Here is a 25,881-nt window from a genome sequence, read left to right on the forward strand (position 1 = left end):
GCTCTAAACAATAGTCCTGTTTCAGGTTCCTGTATTATTTAGAAACTTTTCCGAGTAATATGCAAAACTTCCTTTGTGAAAGTTCTATTAGTCCATTAATCATTATTCCAATGCAACATGCTTGCAAAAAGGGTCATAACAATGGATAAGAATAAAGTTGGTTCTGAGCATAGCTTAAAATGAATAAATTATCAAAAATAGTAAAGAAGGAAATTGATTGGGAATGTATACCTTGGAAAAGAATAAAGTACTCCAAGAACAACAAATTCAACATAAATAATATGAGAATTGGGTGCCCTAGATATCGTAGCTTGAACTTCTCTGTACAAACTTTCTGAAGACCATTCTAAGTTTGACATGTGTTTAGGAGATCTACAGTGCTTTGTCGATGCCCCAAGATGTCGTCTACCATTTCCTATTGATTCAGGCATAACATGTAACACCCCTTACCCGTATTCAACTCCGGAATAGGGTATGAGGCATTACTAGAACACTTACACATGTAAACGTATTAAACCGAGTTACAAAATTTCATTCAAATTTAAACTCTTCAAATTTTTAACATGTTTTTATAATTCTTTACAACATATCCTCAAAATATTATATTCATAACAAATAGGGCCTACAAGACCCAATACTTACTCATGTAATTCAAAGCTCCATTTCCATTTTATTCAATTCACAATCTTTCATGTTCACAATTCAAATCAATTTCTCAATCCAATATATATATATTTCAATACCACACTCTCATACTATGAAACTTTATTTTCTCATATGAGCTTAAACCATGATCATCACATATCAAAGACAAATGTTCTTGACATTTCCATCACATAGACCGAATTAATCAATGCAACTCAATGATATAATCACCCATATATCATTATTATCACACACATATATATATGTCATGACTAAATTTCTTAAACATTTGATCAATTGCTTTTCAATACCGCAATAGTTCCTTCAGTACCAATACGTATTTACCATTCAATTTAACCTTTACCGATTATGATCGGGCATATGACCATTATACACAATTCTTTCATACATTTTATTGTCCTCCTCCTCCTCTCCATTCCATATCCTTTATGTATAAAACATGCTTAAATAGCATTATACAAAATTTCACTATTCACTTATATTTAAATTCAAAGCTGTCTATTTGAGTCAGAGTCACTAAATTATTTTTATCTAAAGCTACAGAGCTCCAAATTAAGATCCGTTAATTTTCCTTGAAACTATACTCACATTTCTTATTACCATAAAATTTTCAGAATTTTTTACTTGGCCAATTAGTACAGTTTATTCTTTAAAGTTACCCCTTTTTCACTGCTCAACATATCTGACCTCTCTTCACTAAGAATAAATTATCTCATTGTACAAAACTCGGATGATTTTTACGTTTGTTCCCTTTGAAAATAGACTTATTAAGGATTCTAAAAATATAAATTATAACTCATAATAATTTTTTTATAATTTTTAATTATTTTTCAAAGTCAGAACAGGGGATTCCGAAATCAATCCGACCTTGCCTCACTAAAATTAAAATATATCAAAATGTATAACTCTTTTGCTTTCTCTGTTTCTTTTATGTAAAAATAGACTCCTTAATATTTCATTTCATATCTTATTCACTCTCTAATTCAATTTCCACCATTTTTGGTGATTTTTCAAAGTCACACTATTGTTACTGTCCAAAACTGTTTTGTTGCTAATTCTACTTTTTCATAATTTCACTTTTTCACTTTTAATCACTATTCAATTCAAAATTCACTTTTCCATTTTCAAGTCAATATTCAATTCAAATCCACACATATATTCATTATTCAATTACACTTAATCGTTACATGATCTCATGTATTTTCACTTAGTCAATTTCCCGTTGAACACTCGGAATATACACGGATACGTAGAGAATTAGCACATAAGTGCCACACTGATATGTAGCCGAAGCTACCACTGAAATGTAGCCAAAGCTACCACTGAAATGTAGCTGAAGCTACCTCTGATCAATAACACTAGAAATGTCCACGGGCCTGCTCACACAAGCTGTCAGGTGTCTGCAACACATGCTAGATCACCCAGCACCCGGGACTCACTGTAACACTATAACACTGATCTCTAGTGACATGTCACTTGTATCCACTTCTATTCCTAAGTTCAACCGGGAACTTACACTTAACACTTTATTTTCAACACTTTATCACTTGAATAATTCATGAACAATTTTCCGTCCACATTCAATATTGATTCACATATCAAATAAAATTCACAATTTATAAAAGTATATTACTATTATTTACACATAACTTACTTTGATGCAACAATATAAAAATTTAACAATTTAGTCTTGAATCTTTTCTTTTCTCCGGTCAATGTCGATTCCACTTCTTTCTTGATTATGGAGCTTGGAAGCTTGAAAACCCTAACAATGGCTTCCCCCCTTGCTGATTTCGTCCAAATGAAGAAGATGAGCACAATTTGCCATCTTTTTCCCTTTTAATTCATTTTAATTACTAGATTACCAAATTGCCCCTAACTTAAAATTTTCCTATTTCACTTATCTCATGCCCATTTTTGTCTACCAACTTAACCAATGGTCTAATTACCATATAAGGACCTCCAATTTAAAGTTTCATAACAATTGAACACCTCTAACATGTAGAACTCAACTTTTTCACTTTTTACAATTTAGTCCTTGTGACTAAATTGAGTGCCCAAACGTCGAAATTTTCGAACGAAATTTTCACAAAATCATTCCGTGAAATTGTAGACCATAAAAATATAAGAAAAATAAATTTTTCCTTGTCGGATTTGTGATCCCGAAACTACTATTCCGACTAGGCCCAAAATCGGGCTGTTACATAACAAGATTACCGCATGCCCCAATCTGATCAAGATACGAGTTGCTCTAATCACCTCATGCCCCATTCTGATCAATATTTGAGCCGCCCTTTTCGGGTTTTCAACTCAAATCCCCTTTGACCCCTTTTGGCCTAAGGTGCCGCCCTTTGCGGGTTTTCCCTTTAGCCTCCCCATTTTTACCTTTTCATTTTTTTCATTTTCACTTTTTCATTCTTTTTTCATCTTCTTCTTCTTTTTTTTTTGACTCAAAGTGTCTTTTGCAAGTTTTCACCTTCGTCCTTTATTCTTCTTTAAACGAAGTATTTCTTGACTGGATTCGAGTTTATAGGATTAGCAATCTCACTCAAGATCAGCGCTCCTCTGAAAAAGGTCTTCTTTACAACATAGGGACATTCCTGATTTGGCATTCGTTTCCCTCTAAAATCCTTTTGTAGATGAAGGATATTTTCCAACACTCAGACCTCTCGTGGGATTCTCTGAGACGACCCTGTTTATTATAGGCTCGTATCATTTGTTTCTGGTACATCCAACCCTTCTAACCCTTTTCCTAGGTCTGACTGATCACATCGCGATTGGATTTCTCCAACTTTAGCTCAACTAATATCCGAAGAGAGGGGATTTCAATAGGTTAAAACTATCTCAATCCTGTAAACCAAAGAGAGAGGTGTTGCCCCAGTACAGATGTTCGACAAGCAATGAAGGAAAATGGTAATCTCTAGGCAATTCAGCGACGAAACGTGGTGTCTGCTTATGAATTGATTTCAGACCTCAGCTATCGTGCTATTGTTCAAGTTCAATACATTTTCCAATATCATTTTCTTTGGAATTTTATATCAGCATATGATGACATTGGCGTGTGAAGCAGCCTCTGATGATCTCAAAAATGAAGCAATGCCCATTAGAAGTCTTCGATAATGGTGATTTTCATGCCCCATTTCGCTCAAAATTTGAGTCACCCTTTTCGGGTTTTCAACTCAAAACCACCTTTGGTCACAAAATGCCCCTTTGCGGGTTTTCGCCTTGGCCTCTCCTTTTTATTTCTTTTTCTTTTTTTCTTCTTTTTCTTTCATTTTTTATTTTGATGACTTTTTATTTTGACTTTGATTTTTTTCTTTTTTTTATTGAATCTGAACTCATAGGGTTAGGCAAGTCCTTGTTATCCCTTTTCGAAGAATCTTCCTTGATATGGGATTTCCTTCATAGAGCCTTTTAGGGTGCAACTACGACAGAAAACTTTGGATCTTCCTTTTTAATCAGGATAAAATCCAACCAAAACTTGAAGAGATGGAAACTCGACTTCAAATGGGCAAAGCTATGCTGACTCAACGAGAAAAACATTGTCTCGGCAAAAAATTGCATCGTTCATACTGCAAATTTCTGAAATCGCGCTGTTGTGCAGATTTCATTATAAGCGGTTAACCCGGACTTATCCTGGTATGACAATACAAAGACATTTTTGAACTCTAGAGTTAACTCAACAAGGTCTTGCTTCGTCTTTGCGGTTGGGTCAATTCTAATCTTCACCAAGCTCACAATTTCTAATGATTCCTTAAGAAGTAGCATCTGTTTATCCTCTTGTTCTACCATCCTCAACAAGTCCGAATATAAGCTACAATCTATGTTATTTTCAAAGTCAAGAGATCCCTCTAAACACATGTCTCGCTCAAAAGGAAAATCTGAGTCTGTAGCAGCGTCATTCATGTCATTGATATCTAGGGACCCATAATAAGTACCAAAGAATATACAAAAGAATGTGTGAATTTATGAATAATTATTTGTACAATATAATTTTGAATGAAAGAATGATGTGGAAAAAAGTCCAAAAGAATGAAAGAATAATTATTCAAAAAGAATGAAAGAATATTGGCTTAAAAATGAATGCAAAGATGTATTTCATTAGAATAATGACGTTCAGACATTAGCCTATTTCATAAAGGAATTTCCATCATTTTTAGGCTAAAAACAACAAAAATGTTCTGAACATTACTCTAAATAAGCTCTAAAAACTACAAGGATTTCTTCTGTAGTCCAATTGCTTAAAACGCTCCCAAATTTATAAGGGCGGACATCTAATAAGGTCTCTTTTCATTTGTGTCTTCATACATGTCATTGATATGAACGCTTTCCAACATCTATTCATGTATCGCATTCACCTTATTGCCAACATGATTGGGTAGAGGGTTTTCTGCACTAGATGAGTCACCCAACTTGACAATACCCATGTTGATGAATTTTTTGACTAGCTTTTTGAAGGCAGTTCAATTCTCTATTGAATGCCCCGTAATTCCATATGACATCGGTATAGGTGTGTACTGAAGCCTTTTTGTATTTGTCTTTGTGTAAGATTCTTGCTTTAAAGGACTCTGATGTCTGGTGGTTTCTGTCTTTGGCCTACCCACAGTGATTGGTTTTGAAAGGCCCTTGTTATATCTGCCCGAATTATCCTATTTATTCCCCTTCCTCCTTGAGGCCTTTGTAGTATCTGGGTACTCCACCCTCGACTATTTTATTTCTGCTGGGTTATCAAGAGCAACAGGAAAATTATTCCTCAAATTGGATCTTAGGCCTGTCAAACAATTCACTGGTGTCGTTGTACCAGTCTGATAATGTTGGGATTTGATAGTAAAGAGTGCCCCTTGTGAACGCCCATCTGGCTGGATCTGTGCACTTATCGGAGTACAATCTAGGGAATAGGTCAGATCCTCATTATCAACCCCAAAGTGGACCACCGGGTCTTTCCTTTTTTTCTAACTCTCCAGCTAGCAATCGGTTGAACTGGCTTATCATGGTTCTCTGTAATTCTAGCATTTGATCTCTCATCTTCTGTTGAAATTCAGTTAATTGCTCCTGCATCTGTATCTGTATCTATATTCGCTTTAATTTTTCCAACATTTATTCTATTTCTCTAGTCTTTGCTTGGATACCGTAAGGGTGTTTTGTTGGTTAGTTTTCCAAATTAGCTGAAATAAATTTACTCAATTAGACTCTTTCAATGGATTTTAATGCATGTAATGCAGATGCATAAAATGAATGCCTAGAGAGACATTGATTTTGATTCAATTACATTTAGGAAACTTTTCTAGAAAGCAAATTCCTTTACATAAAGCAGATGCATGTACGGCTTCGCCCTTATATTCTAAGAGACAACATCGATCTTTTTCTTCATCTGCATGTTTGTGATAATCTCACCAATTTCCAATAGATGCCACTGCTAGCTCCTTTTCTTAATCTTGGTCGCGATCCACCATCTGCCTATCTTCATAAGGCTCATCAGCTTCTTTAAGGGAGTTGGAATGTCGAAGGCTCTTAGACAATCGACTTGAATCCTCAAGTCATGAAACAATGTCACAAACACTTTCATTACCCTTCTTGTGTTTCTCAGAATATATTCAGGCAGCCGTATTGTTTTCCACTTTATCAAGGAACCCGTATTCCATGACAAGCTTTCTAATTTAGTAATCGGATTTGAATCAATATCTCTTTCTTAAGAAGCAAATGCAATGCAATCATAATCAAAACAAAACAAAATGGGTTAGTACAAAACAGAAGCAAACAAGGAAAACCAAAAGTACTTAGTCGGGTGACCACTAGGGGTTTGGAGTGGCTCTATCTAGGTTAAGTTCCTAAGTCCGCTATATGAGGTTTGGTTCTAAAGATAAGTTTCCCGAACCACCAGATTCCTCAATCTTCACCCATTATAGGCTCATACAGACCGAGTTCGGTTCAGGGGAATACATTTCTCTATGGCTGCATGGAGATGAAAATCTCACTAAGACATAGGTACGGATGTATTCCGAAAGTGATCCACTATCCTGCATGGAGGTGAAAACATCACGAAGGAGTAGCTTATCACTCCCACTTAAAAGGGTAAAACTAACAGTCTTTATGCAATATGATGCCAAGGTATAAAAACACAATCTTACAATAATCATACAAACACATGCAAAGAGAGGATCGTAATTTTTAAAATCAATTTTCAATTTTCGACGATAAGACAAAACACAATTAAATTTGCGGCTTGACTCTCTTATTTCCTAGTGGAGTCGCCAAGTTGTCAAAACCATTTTTTTTGAAAAAACAAAAAATTTAGTTGTCGACTAAAAAACAAAAAATTGGGAATCGTCACGATCTTTTAAAGAGGTGTGATCAGGTCACCTTGAAAACGATTTTAGGTCTACGAATTTTGAGAAAATAGGTTCGGGAGTCGTTTACGTACGAGGAAGGGTTAGCACCCTCGTAACGCCCAAAATTGGTATCGAATTGATTGTTTAATGTTTTAGTGTCGAAAATTTGAAAAGATTTTAAAATACGATCCTTCCTTTTTTATTAATGTTAATTTTATAAAAGATGCTTGGATAAATCGAGGCGAGTACTAAAGACCTTCTCGTCTCAAAGTAATAAAATGACACACCCAATACATTAGGGCACGACATTTTTAATCCTCGAGAATAAGCTTGTCTTTTGATTTTCAAAACTCGCGCGGTGAAGTTTAAAAAGGATATCCAATTGCTTTAAGTCAGATGAAAAGTCGAAGCCCAATACGTTAGGGTACAATTTCTCAAAATTCCGAGCATTGAATATTGTCCTTATTATTTTTTGAAAAATTCTCGTCTCGAGGAATCAACATGTCATGTCCAATACATTAGGACACAACGTATCAAATTCCCGAGAGTGAGCTTTTGGCTTATATTTTGATTAAAGCATATTCTCGATTATTTAGATTCAACGAGAAAAATTGGAACCCAATACGTTAGGGCTCAAGTTTTTTCGAAGATCCTAAATGCCGAGTATTGCTTTATTTTTGAAAACTTTTGTATAAAATGATTTTGATATTTAAATGATATTTAATGTAACCCTTTTAACAAAAAGTGTTATGGATTGATAGTGGATGACGCAAATTGATAGTTCATAAGCCACAATATATATACTAATAAATGACGAATAATCAAATAATATGAACGAGCATAGTGACAATAATTTCAATCACACATTATGTAAATATTAGCATTAGCTAATAAGAGGAAACTAATCAAAAATCAAGCAAATTTATATAACACTAATGTTTGAAATATACAAATTTAAACATAATTTAAGAAATAAAAAATAATATATAAATTTAAATTTTAAAATAAATTTGAATAAATTAACGATGTTGAAATAAGCTGAAATAAATTAAAGATGTTAAAATATTTGAAAGAAATAAATATCTATATAATAATATGAAGCTAACAATAGATTATATATATGTATGTATAATGAAAATAATTTAATATGGAATACGTATACCTATGCAATATTATAATAGTATTACGTAAAAAATATATTTATACGAATCTAAAAATATGTAATGAGTGAATATAGATAAGACATATCGTAGAATAAAATGAATTCAAATAATATTAATAATAGTATATTATAAAAAAGGTAAATACATATCAAAAGGTAAACAATAATACATAAAATAAAGTAATGTATACATAATGGGAAAATATATAAGTGAATGATATTAACAATAATAGCTACAATAGTATAATAATAATTATACTACCAACAAAATGATCCTAATACTAATGAAAATACTAAACTAATTAAAAAGAATAAAAATGATAACACAAGCAAAACAAAAAAGGATTAGATTGCAACTAAAACGAAATTAATCGGGGAATAACGTAAATAAAACAACATAAGGGCCAATGTGCAATGCGCGAATGACATGGAGGGTTAATTTGGAAATATTCCCAACCCTCCAGAACGCTGTGTTGTAAAATGGACTAAAATGAAATCTGTAGGAAAATAGGCGGCCCAATTTAAAGAAACAATAGAAACTGGACTGAACCAAGGCGCAAAAGTGGAGGACCTGGCCCGCAAATAACCCTCCCCATGCCAAAACGCGCGGATCTAGCCGTGGTTGGATCGGGTCATCGGATATAGGTCCTGCAATCAATACGGCGCCGTTTAGAGCCACCGAAACGGGCATTAAACGGTGTTGTTTCAACCTCATATAATAGCTACCGCAATCCTAAAAAGTTTTAAACCCTAAGCTATTCTAAACAAACAGAAAAAGAATCCCCCTTTTCTCTCCGCTGTTTCAAATCCCAGGCCTCTGCCCATTCAACTCCGATTCGCTAGGAGGAGAAGAAAGGCTTCATCGGCGCACCCACGAAGGTAAACTCTTTCTCATTTCCCTCTCTTTTCTGTTGTTTAATGTATTCCTAAACAAAGAAACCGAAAAAGAAAAAGAACAGTGAAGAAAAATGAAAAAGAAAAAAACCGATATACCTCTCAAATCCTTTTTTTTTTGTATTCAATCTCGTGTAAAAAAGGGAAGAAGAAGCCCCTGAAACAATACAGAAATGGGGTTTTATAGCCCCGAAAATACATCCATTTTTCCTTCTATTTTTCTCCTATTTTTTTCTTTTCTGTTGCTATTTTGTTATTTTTCTTTTTCTCTTTCTGCTTGCTGCTTGTTTGTTATGTGCAGGTACGGGTACAGAGACCTACGTGGAGGTACCAAGGCGTGCGTGGCGGTGTGTGGAGGCCACTGTTGCGGCGGCTGGAGGGCAGTGATGCTAGGGTTTTCTGATTCTCTTTTTGTTGGGCTATATTGGGCCATTAGATTTGGGTTTATTTGGGCCATTGAGCCCATTGCTTGTAAATGGACACTTAAAATTGGACTATTGTTGTATATGTATACTTTGGTTTATCATTTGTTTTTGGACCGGGCAAATATTGGGTATTACAGCTAGCATCATCAATTATTCATTGGGGGTAAGACATTAGCAATTTGAGTTAAAATATCTTTGGGCAATAGCATTGCGAGTCACTTGCCAATTATAATTTACCAGATGTTTGTAAGTTGTTGAGGAAGAAAAACATCCATTCATTATCACATTCCAACATATTTTGTCCTCTCTAGCCTCATCAATATGGGGTAAGACACCTACACTTTGAGTCGAAATATATTGGGACAATACCATTGCAAGTCATTACCAAGACTATTCACCAGAGCTATCAATCATGTAATGTATGATGGTGGTCTCATGCAAAGGTTCATTTCTCGAGTAATACATCTTGAAATGATCAACATCTCTAATCCAGCAGCCATTCCAAAAATTGAAAAATCTACCATTACCAGTGGACCAATGAATATTGTTAATAGCCTCCCCCATATGTTGGCAATGAACCCCAAAATATAGAAACAATTGCTACGCTAAATAAATTTGTGACAAATACCTCTAGCATTATATTTACTCATTAATATCTAAATCCAAAAAAACATCATCATTTGAGATAATGTTGAAACCAAGTTTAACGAGGAAAACCTTATTTTGATCTCAAACACTTCTAAGGCCAAGTCCACTATTCTTAAGTGGCATGCAACAATTATTCCAACTAGTAAGAGCAGGTTTCCTTGACATGGAGCTTAACCCTTAGATAAAATTTCGGGATAATTTCTTGATCTCATTGAAAATCAACAACAGAATGCGAGTTGTGGTCAATTAGGAATAGCTAATAGTACCGATTTTGCCAAAATTATTTCACCTGCCATTGAGAGTCGTTTCACATCCTAACCATTCAACTTTGAGCCCACCTTGTCCACAACAAATTGAAAGGTTTCTATTGTTACCCGTTTATGGAACAACAACATTCCTAGATACTTCCCCAAGTTGGACACTTGAGAGAACTTTAGCCTACTGCTAACATTTGTTGCTAAATCTTGTGTGGTGTTATTATAGAAATAAAAATCGGGTTTCCCTCTTGTTAACTTTATGTCCAGAGTATAGTAGAACTTATATAATATGTTGCCTACATAAGTTGCATGATGAAGATCCTCCGTGCTAAAAAGCATTAAATTATCGGCAAAAAAAGAGATGAGATAAAACCGAAACCCTCCTTGAAAGCCTATTTGGCTCCCACTCCTTATTGTCACTAAGTGTTCAATCAAATAACTCAACCATTCCACTCCCATAACAAATAAATAGAGCAAAAAAGGATCTCATTGTTAGATGTCCCTAGTGGAGTTAAACATCTCTGTCACCACGCCATTCCACAAAACCTACATGAATAACATATATTATTTGTTTGTATATTTAAAAATTAACTTTAATATTAAATAAATATTAACTGTAGTTAATAAGTAATAAAACTATCACAAATTTTCCCCTCATATATTTCTTTTCAAGTGTATAGCAAAGAATTATTAAATGTGTTAATCTAAGATTTGTTTTAAAAAAATTTGGATGTGGGATAAGTTTGTTTGTGGGTTTCTTTCAAGGTTAAGAATACATTTACCAACTTTGGGATTAATTTAATAAATTCGTCAATTAGACATTATATATGTCTGCTTTGATTCTAATTGTGGAAAATTCCAAAATCTCCCATCACATTATTGTAATTGTAATTGTAATTGTATCAGATTCTCAATATGGAAATGTAGTTTGATAAGTTAAAAATTTTATATTGTACTGAATTAATCATAAATATTGAATTTTAAAAATAATTTAATTTTCAATTTTAACCTTGCTTATATTACCATATATATTTATATTGTATCATCTATCAATCAAGTCTCAATTTAATTAAAAAATATAAAAAATATTCTTTTCGCAATGTAAATTATATTATTATAAGGGTGTTTTATATTTTTACAAATCAATAAAAATTTACCGATGATAAGATTTTATGCATATCAAACCTTTACCTTTTCAACTGAAACATCTAGAGGCGAACTTAGGGGCTAGCAAGGGCCCCAACTCTCCCTGGAAAATTATTATTTAGACCATTTAAAAATTTTAAAAATTTTAAATTAGTAAATGTAAAATTATACTTTGGCCCCCCCTAAAATTATAAAAAATTAATTTAATCTTTTAAAAATTATAAAGATACTATTAAAAATTAAAATTTTATTTGTCCCCCCTAAAAATTTTTTTTAGCTTCGCCTTTGAAAACATCATTTGCTTTTAAATGACTTTTATTATACATGTTCATTATGTAATTTTTTTCACCCGCATTATAGATATACATAAATCTAGTTACTTAAAAAACTGTTCAGTAAATTGGTGTCACGAGTTAATTAAATATCAAATTAATTAATAAAAAGCTAAAATATATCTTATTATAATAATATTTATGTTTTTAAATAATTTTATGATTTATTTGAAAATTAAATAGTTGAAATGACAAGGGAGTGGTTAAGTTGAGAGATAATTTTTTTTTTTTTTTGCTTTTCTTCACCCACAATACTAGTGTTACATAATCTAGTACATATTAAAGCATATCTTTTGCACACTCATAACGTGGGTGAAAAACAAATTTTATGTAAAAAAAATTATAAAATAATAATGAGGTTTTGATTGAAATGATAAAGTTTAATACTTGGAAAGTTAAATGTCCTATTTTAGATTTTTATAAAAAAGAGGTCTTATTTTGAATTAAAAAAAAAATTTGGTGAGGGTAAAACTAGAGTAACTAACGCGATTAGCATGATTCGAACTCGAGCCACACCTATTTTGAAGTTTGGTTTTTTAATAATTTCTTTAATTGGTTTTTACAGAACAACACAAAATATTAAAAATGGATTAAAGACAGAAATAGTGGTTGAAGCTTGGTCTATATCCACAAACAACAAAGCAATTGTAACGTTTTATTACTGTTAAAGAAAAAATATAAAAAAAAAAGAATCAAGTCATAATTATAGTCTAATATGAGTTTTTATTCTCTGGGGTATGCTTAATTAATTAGGGCTTTATATATACAAACAAAAAGGTCATAAATAATATATTTATTTTTCTCATTCAGTATTTACAACAACATGACAATACAAAACAAAAAAGCAAACGTTAGTAGCCTGTAGGCCTTGGAACAGGATATCTCAAATCCAACCAAACTGTTCTTTTTTTTTTTCTTCCTTTTGTTAATTTAAACTTAGTTTTCTCAAAAATTACAAAAACACACACAAACTCTCACTCCTTTTCACGCGAAAATACCGCTCTTTTCTCTTTTCCCCACCTTTTTTTTTTGTGTGTGTGTTTGTGTTCTTCTCTTTCATTTTTAGCTTTCAAAGTTTTTTTCATTTCTCAAATGCTGCTGCATTCCTTTCCCTTCTTTGAAAATAAAAATGGAGAATTTGAACTCTTTGTTTTGTGTCTAAGTGTGTTTTTTGGAGTTGTTTGTTACTCTTTCAAGTAAATTTGAGTTGAATGTTTTGTGTTGGGTGTCAAGGCTAAACTGAAGAGTCTGGGGTTGTTTTTTTTTTCTTTTTTTTTGGTTTTTTGGTGGGTTTTCTTCTATTGGGTTTTTATTTTTGTTTTGGATTTTCTCATTCTTCTTAATATTTGCTATGGATTACTGTTTTGAGTTGATTTCTTGCGTTGCATGTTCTTTTCTTTGAATGCCATTTAATTTTAGACCTATTTTCTAATCTGGGTTTATGTCATTTTGTGTTGTTTAGTTTTCTTAGAATCAAGTTGTTTTTTTCAGTTTAAAACAAAAGGGTATCTGTCTTCATGGGAATTCCATGCTTTCTCTTGCTTGGTAAATTTTGATTATTAATTTTGTTTTAAAAAACTGATCTTTTTGGGTGTTTTATGGCGACATGAAGTGTTATTTAGACAAGGGAATTTAGTGTGAAGATTACTTGCAAAATGGGATTAGTTCCAGGTGATATCCAGGTGGGGCCTTGGAATGTTGAAAATTCCGAAGGGAAAAAGAAGAAAGATAGTGAAGATGGTGAGCCTGGATGTTGGTTTAAGTTTAGGTTTATGGGAAACTGCTTGTCTCCAAGAACCAAAATGGAGGGTTCCACTAGTGGAACCAGCACTCCATATGGTATATAAATTTAATTTGTTTATTGGTTCTCTTTCACTGCTTTTGTAGTTTCTTTGTTCATTTTGATTGAATATAATTTGACAAAGGGGGCATTCCAATGATGAAGTGAAATCTATTGATTGATTATATAATTAGCACTCAATATGGTATATAAAATTAAAGTTTCTTCTTGGTTTTCTTTCACTGTTTTTTGTAGTTTCTTTGTTCATGTTCATTGATTATATTCCTTGTTAGATATTGATTGATTATTTGAAAATGGGGTATTCCGATGCTGAAGTGAAATCTATTGATTAATTATATAATCTCTGCTTAATGGTAATTGGCTTTGCTTAGTCTCATCTGATTGCTTATTTTCGTCCATCGTATTGGCTTTCTAAGTGTATGTTGATATGCTTAACTGTATGCATTTGTTACTGTTGATATGTTCGATGAAAATATACTGTTGATCGATTTGGTTTTATGCTTTAGCAATGATGTTATGTCTGTTTAGGTGTTCATATCTATTGGTTTTTGTTGCTGTACCACACGATGATTGCTTTCCTGTTGTGCCCTATCAGTTGTACTTTAATATTCTCTAGGGTTATCACCTTGTAGTTTATTTTTTGTCGTCTAATGCATAATGTCATTTTCGTCTGTCGTTTGGCCTTCTGATTATGTCTTGATATGTTTACTGTATGCATTTTCTTCCACGTGGATGTTCGATGAATTGTATATTGTTGATCGATTTAGTTCTATGCTTTAATGTCTAGCTGATTATGCCCGTTTTGATTCTCTTGATGTATTACTATTGCAGTGATTAGTTTCCATTCGTGCATATTTGATGGATGGTAATTCCGCCGTCTAATTTGCGTCTACTTTATGATCACTGAGATTGTCGCCTTGTAGTTCATTATTTGTCATTTAATGCATAAGAAAATGTCGGTGTGATTGGCAATGACCTCAGGAAATTGTTCACGTGGTCATCCTCTGGTGTTCATCCCCTTGTTTTGGAGGTGTATATAGATTTCTAATTTTTCTTCTCACTGTTTTTGTGGAAATCAGCTGAAAGTAAATCAACGAACGAGTCAAATGACACCACAAATAAGTCAAATGACACCAGCAGAGGTCAGCCAGTTGTTCCAGTTGTGACATCTTCAACTACTACCAATGCTGGAAGTACTCCATCGACTCCAAATATAAGTGAGGAGCTTAAAATTGCTTCGCAGCTTAGAAAATTCTCCTTTAATGATCTTAAGTTAGCAACAAGGAGTTTTAGACCAGAGAGTCTTCTTGGTGAAGGTGGGTTTGGTTGTGTATTCAAAGGTTGGATCAGTGAGAACGGAAATGCTCCGGTGAAACCAGGCACAGGGTTGCCTGTGGCAGTCAAAACCCTTAACCATGACGGACTTCAGGGCCATAGAGAATGGCTTGTAAGATACTCTGTTTCCGTATCTATAGTATTTATTAATGCTTGAAAGCGCATTGGAATCTCTTATTAAGGCATAGGGCTGAATCATGCTTTTGTCTCTTTTGCATGTGGCAGGCTGAAGTTAATTATCTCGGCGATCTCCTTCATACTAATTTGGTCAAATTGATCGGTTATTGCATTGAGGATGATCAAAGACTACTTGTCTACGAGTTTATGCCTCGAGGAAGCTTGGAGAATCATCTCTTCAGAAGTATGTAATTAAACTCCTTATTCATAGAGATTTATTAACTTGCCTTGCTTGTCTTTCTGTAATCGGTAAAGCTTTTACCAAATTAAGCTGATAGCTAACTGTATAGTCTAACTATAAGCTTCCTTAGGAAACACCAGAGCACTGAAAAGATATTTCTATATTTTTGTACTGGAATTTGCTTTCAGTATTGGATGCGGATCTAACTAGGTAATTGATTGTTATTATACTTCATAAACCGGATTAAGATACCTAGCTACATATAAAGTTGTAATAAGGACTGGAACTGAATTTTTTTTTCATTGTATCTTTGGTTTGTTGCCCCTCAAAGTAACCACGCACCGTTCTGTGTTCAAGAAGTTTGATCTCATTTATGAACACTAGGAAGGAATAAGAGTTTGTCACCGACAACGTGGAGATAATATAAAAGCATATTATTGTAACCTTTCACACTGTTTTGGTTCACAATACGAACTGTCTAGTAAAATAATGATTGTTTGTTTAGATTTAGTTTAATGGCATTCATTTTATCAGGGTCCATGCCTCTTCCTTGGTCCACCCGAATGAAAATTGCACTCGGTGCTGCAAAAGGTCTCGCTTTTCTTCATGAGGAGGCTGAACGGCCTGTAATATATCGAGACTTCAAAACATCGAATATACTGTTAGATGCGGTGTGTGACTAATGTGGTAAAAATACTTTGCTTACTTTAACTTGTATCGTCTATCTTCTGAAATATTTCGGAATTTTCTTCAGGATTACAATGCCAAACTTTCTGACTTTGGACTTGCTAAAGATGGTCCAGAGGGAGATAAGACTCATGTATCTACTCGTGTAATGGGAACCTATGGCTATGCGGCACCTGAGTATGTTATGACAGGTAAATATGATTTGCTTCTTTGAAGATAATTTTACAAATATTGATATTATTCTGTTAACTCGGAGAACTTGTAAACATTAACTAGAGTATCGGTTCTATGAATGTTCTGATTTCCTCGAAAAAACAGGGAGAAAGAAAATGGAAAATTTTTGTCTTAATTAGAACCATATTTTTCCAGGTCATCTTACATCAAAGAGTGATGTATATAGCTTCGGGGTGGTACTGCTTGAGATGTTGACTGGCCGAAGATCCATGGACAAAAACCGACCAAATGGGGAGCATAACCTGGTGGAATGGGCTCGTCCCTATCTTGCAGAGAGACGAAGATTTTATCGACTTATAGATCCCCGCCTTGAAGGGCACTTCTCGATAAAAGGTGCTCAGAGAGCTATTCAATTGGCGGCCCATTGCCTTAGCCGTGATCCGAAAGCCAGACCTTTGATGAGTGGAGTTGTTGAAACCTTAAAGCCTCTGCCAAATCTCAAGGACATGGCTTGTACTTCTTCCCAGTTCCAAGCCATGCAAATTGAGCGCATGGCATCGACATCAAAATCTAGAACTGGAACTAGAGCTCCAGCAGCATTGTCAATAAGGAATGGACAACCTACAAGGAGCCCTCTCACTCAGAATGGTCCGCAGATCTCCCCATATCATAACAACCTTCCTTACCGGTCACCAAAACCTAATGCTGGCCAACCTTTGCGTTGAGTATATGCTTACCCCAGCCTGTTTGGATTTCATTTACATGTTTTTGATCTGGGGATTTAAGTAAAACATTGGGAAAATGAACTTGAGGCATGAGTTTGCAAGTTCATGCTGACATGTTATTTTCCTAACACTGAGTAATTTATGGCCATTGTTTCCCGATATGGTGGTGATCAATTAGAACAATTCAGAAAAAAAGAAATTGCAGGTCTTTAGAATAAAAGAAAAATGGTTTGCTGTCCATTACTAAATTGTGTATGCCATTTGCCTTTTATTCTAAGTTCAGTTTAGACTCATTAATTTTGGATAATATATATCTATATGTGTGTGTGTTAGAATTATTTCCCGAGGGTTGAAAATTTTAATTAAAAATACAATAATATAATTACGTAAATTAAATTTATGATAATTGTTTAAGAATGAACGCAAAATTTTAAATAATTTTCAAGTCAAAATTGTTTATCTACTCTTTTAAAATTCAATATTTGAAAAGAATTTTTTTTTAATATTAATTTTCTTTTAATAATCTTATTATAAGTTATGATCTTATATTTTTTTATACAATATCTTAAATTGCCCATAGTTTTTCCCTAACCTATAAATAGGAGAATAATATACTTCAGTGCACTTAAATTCACATTCTCCTGTATGAGTAAAAATTTTTATGAAAAATATTTTCAATCTTAAAAACTTTCGTAACTTTTCAATTTATTACCCATAATCTTTCTCTAAACCTTAAAAAAAAAAAAGGTTTATTATCCCATCCTGAAATACATTATTGTTTAAAGTTGTAGGAGATTCGACAAGAACAATAAAGGAGACAAGGGTTTTTTTTGTCTAGGAGGAAAACGAAAACTTGAACGCCATAACATGCTTGTACTCTTTTCCAGGATAAACAATAACAGATGGGAAATTTGGATGATTGACCGAGTCTGGAAATGCTTGAGTCTCCAAACACAAAGCTCCATGTGATTCATAAACATATCCACCTTTCCCTCTCACATCTTTCAAGAAATTAGCCGTGTAAAACTGCACTCCTGCTTGATTCGTAAACAACTCCATCACCCTCCCCGATTTCTTATCTTTCACCACTGCTGCTTTCTTCAGCTTGCCATCCGCACCATCGATCACGTAGTTGATATCGTATCCATTTTCAAGTTTGTTGATTCGGCTTCCCACCGTGTGAGGTTTGAGGAAATCGTAAGGGGTTCCTTTGACGGTGGCGAATTTGCCGGTGGGAATGAGTTGGCTGTCCACTGGAGTGTAGTGGGAAGCGAAAATCTGGACTTGTTCGGATAAGATGTCGCCACTGTTGTGGTTGCCCAGGTTCCAATAGGTGTGTTGGGCGAGGTTGACTGGTGTGGCCTTGTTTAGAGCTTTGGCCTTCATTCTCACGGTCAGCCTGTTGCCTGGGTAAAGGGTGTAGGTCACTGTTACTCTGAGTGCACCAGGAAAACCTGTCCATTATACAAACAACTTCAACATCAGATGAATGTTTCAACCACTGATAAATTAAAAGGTTGGAATTTGGTAAAAGAGAAAATGTGCCGTCACCTTCTTCACCATCATAACTATCATAGGCAAAAACAATGGATGGAGCATAGCCATCTTTCTTATACTTGTTCACTTTCCACATAACATCACTAAATCCAACAGGGCCACCTAATAATAATAATAATAATAATATTGTTATTAAAACATAAAATTTAGAAGAGATATTTAAAGGATGAACATTGAAGAATGGGTGTACCATGAAGCATGTTTTTGCCTTCATTAGGGATCAATTTATAATGGGCTCCATTCAAAGTAAATTGAGCCCCTCCTATTCTGTTAGCAACCCTTCCAACAACGGAACCAATATACGAAGTATCATTCTGTCGAAAAAAGTTGCAAATTGAAAAATTAGGAAAATCCTTTTAAGATATGTTCATTATTATGAAATAAAATTTTTATATCAAAATAAATTTTATCCCATAAATTATATTTAAGTGTCCACGTGCATTTGAAGGAAAATTAATTTGTCATTCTCCTATTAGAAAGAGATAAGAATGACGTGTAATCACAATTTTATACAATCTTGAATATGTGTGAATACAACAAAAAAAATAAGGAATTTTGTGGACTGAATTTTCAAAGTTTTATCCTATTTAAAACAATACAAGCCAAGTACTAGAGTCAATAATATAATTTTCAAAAGAAAAGATTTGACTTTTCAAGTCTATATAACAGTGCTTATAATTAAATAATTAATATAATATAAATAAAAAATAGCGAAAAATAAAAGAACAAGCCTGCTTGCCATTTAAATAATTCATGTTATATGCAGCCAGCTTCTTTGAAAAGAAAAATTTGTATTTAATGAGCAGATTATATGACAAATCCAGCTGTAACCTTTTATCTTTTTATGATTCTTAGAGGGGATACCAATCAATCATGACCCACTTTAGAAATTTTATCTACACATAGAGACAGCAATGAAAATACTGTATATATATATATATGATACCAATATTAATGGAAAATGACAATAGGTGAGACAAGAGTGAGAAATGATTTTATCCACCTTCACATGTATATTGAAAAGAAAAGTTGCATACATTAATAATGTCGCTTCATCTACCTTTTTTCGTTTCCTTCCACTTTACTATTACAAAAAAGAAGAGAGAAACAAGATTTACCTTGTAGTCATTGACAGAATCATATCCCAGAACAATATCACCCATTTTACCTGAAAATTATGAGGGAAAGTTTGAAATAAGTGAAGAACAAAAAGCTGAAACTTATAGAAGACATGAAGAAACAATCCAAAGGTTTTCAAGTTTGGGAGAGAAAAATAAAATCCAAGGGGTAAAGTTGAAGAGAAAGAAACAGACCGTATTTGTCGGGGAGGAAGACTGAAACAATAGTTGCACCCCAGTTGGTGAATTTAACACTCAGATCACCTTTCTTCAGCTCATATATCCCAACCTTCTCCACTGCTTCTGACCCATTGATAATTGCAGAAGCAACTATAATGAACAAGGAAAACAACAACAAAGATACCTTAGCCATGTTTTGGATTTTGAATGTGACAAGGCAGATGAGTTCTTAAGGTATTTATAGGAATAATGAGAGTGACTTTTAAGTCGTTGCTTAACACCAATATGAGCAAATTAAGGGTTTTAAAAATATTATCCAAATAATGAAAATGTCTATTTCTTTCTTTATTTCTGGCTGGAATAATGTTTTGACTTTCAGAAAGAGCTCAGTGTTTGAGGTGCCCCACTTTTAGTTATAAGTTTTGGTTTTTTAAGTTTAAAAATTTATAAAATATCATTAAATTATTCAAAAGTTTCTATTTAAGTCACTATGCGGTTAAAATCACTGTTGCATGGCCTTCTTTGTTCGCACCTCTTGTACAAATCAAAAGTTCTCTTTCCCTTTCTTTTCTGTGTTCAACTTTTTTCATGAAACAACTTCGAACGTCATGAATCTACTAACAAAAATCAAAACAAGTTTCTTATCTGGTCTCCAACACTGACCATCAAACTGATCTAGATCTAAGGTATGATCTTTTACTTGTCGATGGGTAATGATTCACTGTATTAATCGTTGAATTGTCGCTTGGAGCTTACTGGTTGAACTTTTAAAAAGCAAAGTTAACAGCCCAATAATTTAAATAAAAACTTTTGAATAGTTTAGTAACTTAAATAAATTTTTTTGAACAGTTCGGTGACCATTTTGTAACTTTTTAAAATTAAGTGATTAAAACGTAAAGTTACTTATAATTTAATGACCGTAAATGTAATTTACTCATGTATAGCTAAAATGAATTTTCAAAGTTGTGGACTTTCATGCTCTAATTACTGGTGGTTATAGTAGTAGTTGTCGGAATTGAATCCATGAATCAGATAAAAAATAAATTGAATTAATTGAACTTATGATTGAACCCAAATTTATGATTTTTAATAATTTATTTAATTAAAAGTGGACCAACCTGAGCAATTAAGTCATTGGCCTAATTTCAAAGAATTAAAATTTAAATATTGGCAGATCATGAGAATTTTTTGTTAGAGAGTCGAAATAAAACTAAAAAGATTTAGAGGTCAAAGCTAATAAAAATTATATTAAAATGATTTAAATTAAATAATTAAAATTTCTATTCGTAGGATCAAAGTTAAATCATAAATTTCTCAAACAACTAAATTGCAAAATTTTTAAAGAGATTTAAACTGAAGTTTTATATTTTTTTAGGCCAAGCAACCGCAGGCGCTGCCCCAACTCACAGATTGGAAGTATTAGTTTTTAGCAATTTATAATCATTTATGATCCTTCATAAACCAGATAACCATATGCTTTTGCCCCATCATGGCTTTAGGGTTCTTAAATAATAATAAACTAAACATTTGAAGGCGACCTGGCTAGTTAGCAGCCCATGAATGCATTGGATTGAAATGGTAGTTCTTTAATATTTCTTAATATTTTATTTTTTTAAGGTATAAGTTCAATTTAATTTGTATAATTAAAATTAAATCAAACAACACGATGGATAAACAAAATTACAATTACAACAAATATATTCATATAATTACAAATAGAGTCAAATTATTACACAAATGAATAAACAAATAGTCGGAATATATTTGGACCTAGACTAGAATAAATTTGGACCGGACTCACAAGTGATGAGACTTCAACCAAAATAAAATCTAGATTGAGAACACGCACATACATAAATACACATGGTGAAACTCAAACCTGAACACTCAAAATCCCAATTCCTTAACCTTTATCAATACTACCAAAACTTGGTTCATATTTCTTGGTAACATATTCAACATTTTGCTTGTCATACCTTTCTCAATATACGGTAATACAAATGATTCCATTTGTAGGAACTTAACTTCAAACTTTCAATGTATGAAACCCGGCTCGGATTGCTTGTCTTAAACCATATGGGTCACACAGTCGTATGGCCAGGCTGAGGGCTGTGTGGTGTTGTATCACACAACCATGTCATCGAACCATGTTACATACTAAAGTCGTGTAAATTTGAGTCACACGACCATGTCGCTAGGCCGTGTGGACTTAATTGTAAAATTTACAAACATTCATACGGCAATGTAAGAGACTGTGACCGTATTTAACTAAAACACACCTTGATCATATAGAGTACATGACCGTGACGCATGGTTATGTGTTAAACCGTGTACAACATTATTGATCACCTAAGGTATAACATAAATCAACCTTTCCAAATTTACCTATAATACATTCCATAACCAACTAGACCTGCCCAACACATGTATAAATCTATGCCAAAACTTCAATTTCCATAATCAACTAAACATACAACCAATATGCCACATTTGGGACCAACATAACCATCAATAAAAATCCACAATTCATACCAAAACACTTAACCATTATATACCACAAGCTAGGTCACATTTGCATAACATCATTCAAAATTTACCATGCACATCGACATTCTAACACCAAACTTTCAACCATTCATCCATCATTTAACAATTTACCGTGTATGCTTATACACAAAAACAACTATACCAAAACACAGTCATTAACTTGTAAAAGTTTAACCATCCTATGTACATGCCACAAGTAACCAAACTCGAAACATCAAAAGTCTACCGAATCGAGAAACAAAAGGTCTGTGCTTTTCATTGATTCGATCGACACGTTCTAGATGTCAAAAATCTACAGAAAAAGTAGTAACACGGGTAAGTATTATAAATACTTAGTAATCTCATACAATATAAACATCTATTTACCTTAATTGCTTATCATATACCATTCACTAAGCAAAATAGTTAACCCTATCAAGGCATAATACAACATCATTACATAAGTAAGGTTTTGAATTTAACTCCATACATAAGTAAGAAACTGTTAAAGTGGATAAAATTGATTGAGAAGTAGGCAGAGTAGAACTATTTGATGATGGTTGGGATGAAAGAGGAGCATGTTTAAAAGGAATAGTGTATAACTTGTCATTGAGCTCACGAGGAGAATTTCAGTGATACACAGCTTGCCACTTAAGCTCACATATGGAGCTTCACTGATACACAACTTGTAAAACTGTTTTTGAAAACATTCTTTAAAACCTTAGCTCGTATAAGAGCTCACACAAAAATGTGCTTTAAAAATCATATTTTCAAACCATATTTGAAAACAGAGGTTTGTAGCTTTAAAACTTATATTTTAAAAAAATTTACCTTTGAAACTTGTTTTGAAAACATAATTCTTAAAGAAACATATTAGTAAAAACTGAACAATATGGTGGTTAACATACACCAAATAATTCCAAACAATTCGCTGGAAACAAAGAAACTTAAACAAGTTTGACTTTGCCTTTATCCTTGTTAGTAGGCGGCCCGGTTGGTTTGCAAGAAACAACATACACACATATTACTTAAGCAAACAAGAAATACATAATTCATGCAATGCAAACTTGGACAATCACACCCAACAAGATAGAGGCTTACCTTGATAGCTACGAACTGAACTTTAGAACAAAGACTTTGACGGCAGAATATTCAGTGAAGAATTCACAAAATTAAGAGTCGTATTTATAAACCTGAAAGTCCTTATAATCTTTAGATACCCTACTTCGCTTAGGAAAGTTATTACTTGCATGTAAAGTATTTTCTAGATATACTAAATCGTTATTTCCTAATTCTAGTCTGACTGTATCTTCGACTGGCGAACCCTCGTTCACAACAAGACTGGTGAACCCCTATTTCCAACTTAATAAGGTGGTGATGAATAGCCCTTAGGTCTGGATACGAAGTGTTATCAACAAAGACTCTAGAGGTGGCAATAAATAATTGTAGTTGTGATGAAGAAGGAACAACAACACTACTTGTAACAGTAAAATCATGTGTTGGAAACATCATATAAAGAGTCTGACGTACAACTGATGACATTAGTAGTGAATAGGCTGGCACACAATATCCTAGTTAAGCTGATGAAACAAATGATCCATGTGGTTGTGGAGCTGATGGATAGCTCATCTGCCAATTTGGAGAAGGAAAAGCAAAGCAAACATCTTCCTGAACAAGTGGTGGCCTATTTTTAGTACTCTTGTAAGTTGTATCAAATCGATAATAGCATCGATCTACAAAGTGACCTATCTTTCCATAAAGTTGACATTGTGGTTGGGAGGAATTTGAGAGCCTTCCATTACCACAATCGCGAGATGAATCATAACCATTAGAAGGTCGATAAGTAGGCTCACGAGACTCTTCACTAGCAACTAAACTTGATTATTATTGAACAACAACATAAGCTGAAGCATTCATATCAACCACCAAACTTGACTGTTGGGCCTTAACATCTAATAAAATGGTAGTGAATCCTTGAAGGCTAAAGACACTTGATTGGTTTATATAACAGTAATAACATACTCATACTCTAGTGAAAGACCATTCAAGATAGTAGTAATATGTTCATGTTCACTAATAACCTCCCCACAACTAGTTGAATTTTCACAAAATAGTTTAATCTTCATCAAGAAATGTGTCATAGACCTTTCCTTTGAGAATGTAAAGCCATCCTATAGTACATTAATTTAGAAATAGTTTTACTATTTAAAGAGAACTCAAGGCTTATCGAATCTTAACACTAGAATCATTGCCAATCAGATAAGGAAGAAAACTTTGACTTACAGAGAAAAGCAACCATGAGGCAAAAGTATTGTCTTGCCGCTCAAAATTCTCAACATCCGGATTGACTTTGGTCACTCCAGCAACATTTGTGATATGCTGAGGTGGAGGAACTGTTGAAGCGTCGATAAATTTATGAAGATTACGAGTTTTAAAAGCTAACAACACCTATTGACACCATAGAAGGTAATTAGAGTCATAAAAAATAATGTTAATTTTCTTGGTAGAGAACAACAATTGTCCACAGCTCCTTTAGTAAGATCGATAAGGCTGTTTAAAAGGTGGCAACGGCAGCAGCAAAGTTTAAGAATCCATGCAAACTTACGTTGCATGCATGAAACCAAAAACTCGGCTGAAGCATGTTAAAATCCATTGTGCAATTTGACAAGCCTTGTTTATTTAGTTGACTTTTGTTAGTCTATGGTGTAATCATTATATGCTTTGATCAGCTAAGGTTAAAATGTGTGCTTAGCTGATTTAGTAGTCAAATTAGGTTGTCATTTTGTTGATGTAAACCTTTAGTTACTTGCACAAACAAGCTGTGTTTTCTTTCTATGTAGCTTTGTTCTATTTATGTATGTAACCATGCACTTATTCGGGTAATGAGAAAAACACTTTGCTCATTCAACCTTTTGCTTGTTCTTGCTCCTGTTTTAAGCTTTCAAACATCTAAAACATTCATCTAAGTTGTTTTTAAACTTTGTTTGCTAAGTTAGAATCCAACAAATGGTATCAGAGCCAGGTTGTCTTTGAGGGCCTCTTGTTGTATGCTGTGTGTTTGAAAGAAAAGAAGCAGGAACTATCTTTGTTGCTCAGAGTTTTGGAAGCTGCGTGAAGATGAGCTTCTCACCACCACCTCCACCCGTGTTTGCTGGTGAAAGCTACAATATATGGGTTGTCAAAATGAAAACATATCTACAGGCACATGAACTGTGGAATGTTGTCCAAAATGACACAGAACCACCACCCTTAAGAGCTAATCCCACGATAGCTCAGATAAGGCAGTATAATGAAGACTGTGTAAAGAAGTACAAGGCCATGTCATACCTTCAAAGTGGAGTTTCAGATGCTATCTTCACAAGGATAATGGCCTGCGACACACCAAAGGAGGCCTGGGACAAACTCAAGGAAGAGTTTCAAGGCTCAGACAAAACCAGGCAGCAACAACTCATCAACTTGAGAAGGGACTTTGAGAATCTGAGAATGAAAGACTCAGAAACCATCAAGCAGTATGCTGACAGAATTATGTCTACTGTCAACAACATAAGACTGCTTGGAGAT

At 33.6% G+C, this 25,881-nt stretch overlaps 2 protein-coding genes across 3 annotated transcripts; one reads left to right on the forward strand and one right to left on the reverse strand.

Annotated features, from left to right (window-relative positions):
• The first annotated feature begins 12,719 nt into the window (after nt 1-12,719).
• On the forward strand, nt 12,720-17,179 carry LOC107886859 (probable serine/threonine-protein kinase PIX7). 2 transcript variants are annotated; one of them, XM_016810948.2, is made up of 6 exons: nt 12,720-13,599; nt 14,740-15,107; nt 15,221-15,356; nt 15,888-16,024; nt 16,108-16,231; nt 16,410-17,179. In XM_016810948.2, exons 1-6 carry the CDS (start codon nt 13,515-13,517, stop codon nt 16,937-16,939), a joined length of 1,380 nt encoding a protein of 459 aa, XP_016666437.1. In that variant the 5' UTR covers nt 12,720-13,514; the 3' UTR covers nt 16,940-17,179. The 2 variants fall into 2 exon arrangements, with proteins under 2 accessions (XP_016666437.1, XP_016666436.1); XM_016810947.2 differs by having other exon boundaries at nt 12,723-13,698.
• Nucleotides 17,180-17,671: 492 nt separating this feature from the next.
• Nucleotides 17,672-20,182, reverse strand: LOC107886858 (galactose mutarotase). The gene is made up of 5 exons (XM_016810945.2): nt 19,810-20,182; nt 19,615-19,664; nt 18,687-18,810; nt 18,491-18,598; nt 17,672-18,393 (listed from the first exon to the last, which is right to left on the reverse strand). The coding sequence occupies exons 1-5, from the start codon at nt 19,985-19,987 to the stop codon at nt 17,774-17,776; spliced, it is 1,080 nt and encodes a 359-aa protein (XP_016666434.1). The 5' UTR covers nt 19,988-20,182; the 3' UTR covers nt 17,672-17,773.
• Between the last annotated feature and the right edge of the window lie 5,699 nt (nt 20,183-25,881).

This window comes from Gossypium hirsutum, chromosome D04, assembly GCF_007990345.1.
Source record: "Gossypium hirsutum isolate 1008001.06 chromosome D04, Gossypium_hirsutum_v2.1, whole genome shotgun sequence".
Classification (NCBI taxonomy): domain Eukaryota; kingdom Viridiplantae; phylum Streptophyta; class Magnoliopsida; order Malvales; family Malvaceae; genus Gossypium; species Gossypium hirsutum.